We start from the raw sequence: 2,661 nt of genomic DNA on the forward strand, positions 1-2,661 counted from the left end.
GGATTTCTAAAAATAAGAAAAAACCCATTTCTAAATTTAGTTTCGCAATTTTCTGCCTTGTTTTAGTTAATTTCTCGAATTTTGTGAATTTCTATATAAAAAATGCTTTGAATTTTTAAAAAGAAACAAAAATGACGCATTTCACTTTTGAAATTGTTTGCGTTGTTTGGGCAAATTTCTCTCAAATTTAGATAAATAGGTAACAGAAAAGAAAAAAAAAGAACAAAAAAATGCTTTTTTCTTATTTGTTTTTTGTCCAAATTATTAAATTTAGGTATAGGGAATGTTAATACAGATCGATGCAGAATTAAATTCTCTTCCATTTTATAAAATAAAAATTGGGGTATTTCATTTGGAAAAATTGAGTTATGGCTATTTGAATTATTACAAAAGTAACCTTAAAATTTCATGGTTTGTTAATTTTTTTTTCAAAATTTGAAAACACCGGAAGAAAGATCTAAACTTTCTCTTTCAAACACCAAAAAAACGAATTCAAAATCTCAATAAATAGCAGAGTTATCGATTTTTAAAGTGTAAGGTGCAGATCCACAAATTTTACGCAATAAAAAATATACCTTCCCATTTAAAATAAGAAAGTTGAGACCGACTTCCGGTATAACCGGAAGTGCCACCATCTTGAAAATATTTTCATTAAGGAGGACTTAATGCATTATGGCTATGTACCAATTTTCAAATACATATGATTATTCCAACTCCCAATACTTTTAATGTTGGGTTTAGACGGACCACCCTGTATATATTTTTTGGTAATTAATTCGTTTTGTAGATAATTCCGCCGTTTAAACCCCAGGTGACTAGTGATACGGATACTAGATATTTCGATTCGGAATTTACCGGTGAAAGTGTCGAGTTGACACCACCGGATAATTCCGGTCCATTAGGTGCCATACAAGAAGAGCCTTATTTTCCTCAATTTAGCTATCAAGATATGTCTTCCACGTTAGGTAGCTCGGCACATATAAGTGGCAGTATGAACAATATGGCCGCCATGCAGTGATGACTCAAAACTGTACTTATTGTTACGAAAATGTAAATATTTACAACTCTGTTGATGCTGTTGGTGTCTCTTATTTTATTATTATTTTTTTTTTTTACAATTGTAGTGTATATATTTTTGATTATTTCGTGCATTTAACTCGTATACGAATGTTACAGAGATTCATTTGAGATTTATTATGTGGGCTAATTTGTAAATATGGTGGTTTTTAATCATGAAATTGCGCGGATTATTTATTTATTACCCCCCTCCTCCCCCTCAAGTGTAGGAAAAAAATAAACTGTTTTGTTAGAGAGAGGAATTTGTTGCTATTTACCTTCCGTAAAATAATTTAGTTCTTTATTGCATTAAATTTAAAATATGCTTAACACAGAAAAACGTAAAAAAATGGCATTTTGACTTTTTAAAATGTGAAACGATTAAATCTAACCTGTTTGAACTTGATGAAATGTCAAATTTGACATAAAAGCCAGTAAAGTGACAAAAAAAGGATTTATTACAAAAATCCCAAATTTTTCGAAAGATTTCGGTGTAAAAACTGATTTTTCAAGAAACCAATTCGAAAAATCACTCAATTATGCTCAAAGTAAAATTTTTCAAGAAAATACATACTAAAATTATACCAAATTAGATTAAAATTAATGTTATTTTAGACGATTTAGCTCGTTTCTGGGTGAGATTTTATCAAAATAAGCTGAAAAGTAAACAATTGAAGTCAAAAATTACATTATTTTTTACTTTTTCAAATGTTTTAAGCACGTTTTTAGCCAGGAACGCAAATTTCACACAGACAGGCCTAAAAATGATGTTATTTTTGTCTTTTTCACACATTTGAAAACTCAGTAAGCTAAAAATCACCAAATTAGAATAAAATTTATGTTATTTTGGCCTTTTTTGCTCGAGTTAGCTTGTATGTGGGCTAGAAACGCAATTTTTTCGCTGAAAAACGTCGAAATTGGTGTTTTTCACATAAGACTCAGTTTTTCGTGAAAACAAGCCGAATAATATGTCGAAGTAATAAAAAAAGCAAAAAAAACAATATTTGGTTAAAAAAAAATAGTAAGTTGCACATTTTTTCTAATATCGAAAAAAATCAATTTCGCTGAAAAACATTGAAATTGGATCTAAGATTTTCAAAAAGAAAAAAATCATGTTTTTTTACTAGAAGAGTACTTTTTATGCGAAATTTCGCTCAAAACGATGTTATTTTTGCATTTTTCAGCTAAAAACTCAAAAAATAACGTAAAAAATCACCAAATGACGTGATTCATGACTCGATTTGGCTCGTTTTTCAGTGAAATTTAACAAAATAAACTGAAAATTGAACAATTTCGGTTGAAAATTATAATATTTAGGTATTTAACACACTTTTCAGTCAAAAATGCACTTTTGTCGAGAAATTTCGCCAAAACAAGGCAAAAAATTTGTAATTTTTGCCAATTTCAAACATTTCTGCGTATTTTTAAGCTAAGACTTTTTATTTTTTCATCAGAATGACATGAAAAAATTACCAAATTAGATTGAAAATGATGTAATTTTGATCTTTTTTGTTCGTTTGAACAGAAAGGCGAGTTTTTCCTTTTGAAATTTTGCGACAACAGACCAAAAATTACAAAATTTTGCAAAAAGTAATCTTTTTTCTC

The 2,661-nt window shown here is 28.7% G+C and overlaps 1 protein-coding gene across 1 annotated transcript in view; it reads left to right on the plus strand.

Moving 5' to 3' along the window:
- LOC123005976 (RAC serine/threonine-protein kinase) overlaps window positions 1–1,313 on the plus strand; it is a 7,873-nt gene extending 6,560 nt beyond the window's left edge. The window contains exon 6 of the mRNA XM_044400087.1: window positions 788–1,313. Coding sequence (XP_044256022.1) covers window positions 788–1,018 — 231 coding nt within the window. The 3' untranslated portion in view covers window positions 1,019–1,313. The remainder of the gene's footprint in view (window positions 1–787) is intronic.
- The last annotated feature ends 1,348 nt before the right edge of the window (window positions 1,314–2,661 follow it).

The sequence above is a fragment of the Tribolium madens genome, unplaced genomic scaffold, assembly GCF_015345945.1.
Source record: "Tribolium madens isolate multiple individuals breed KSU strain unplaced genomic scaffold, Tmad_KSU_1.1 Scaffold_20;HRSCAF=117;Tcas5.2_LG4, whole genome shotgun sequence".
Classification (NCBI taxonomy): Eukaryota; Metazoa; Arthropoda; class Insecta; order Coleoptera; family Tenebrionidae; genus Tribolium; species Tribolium madens.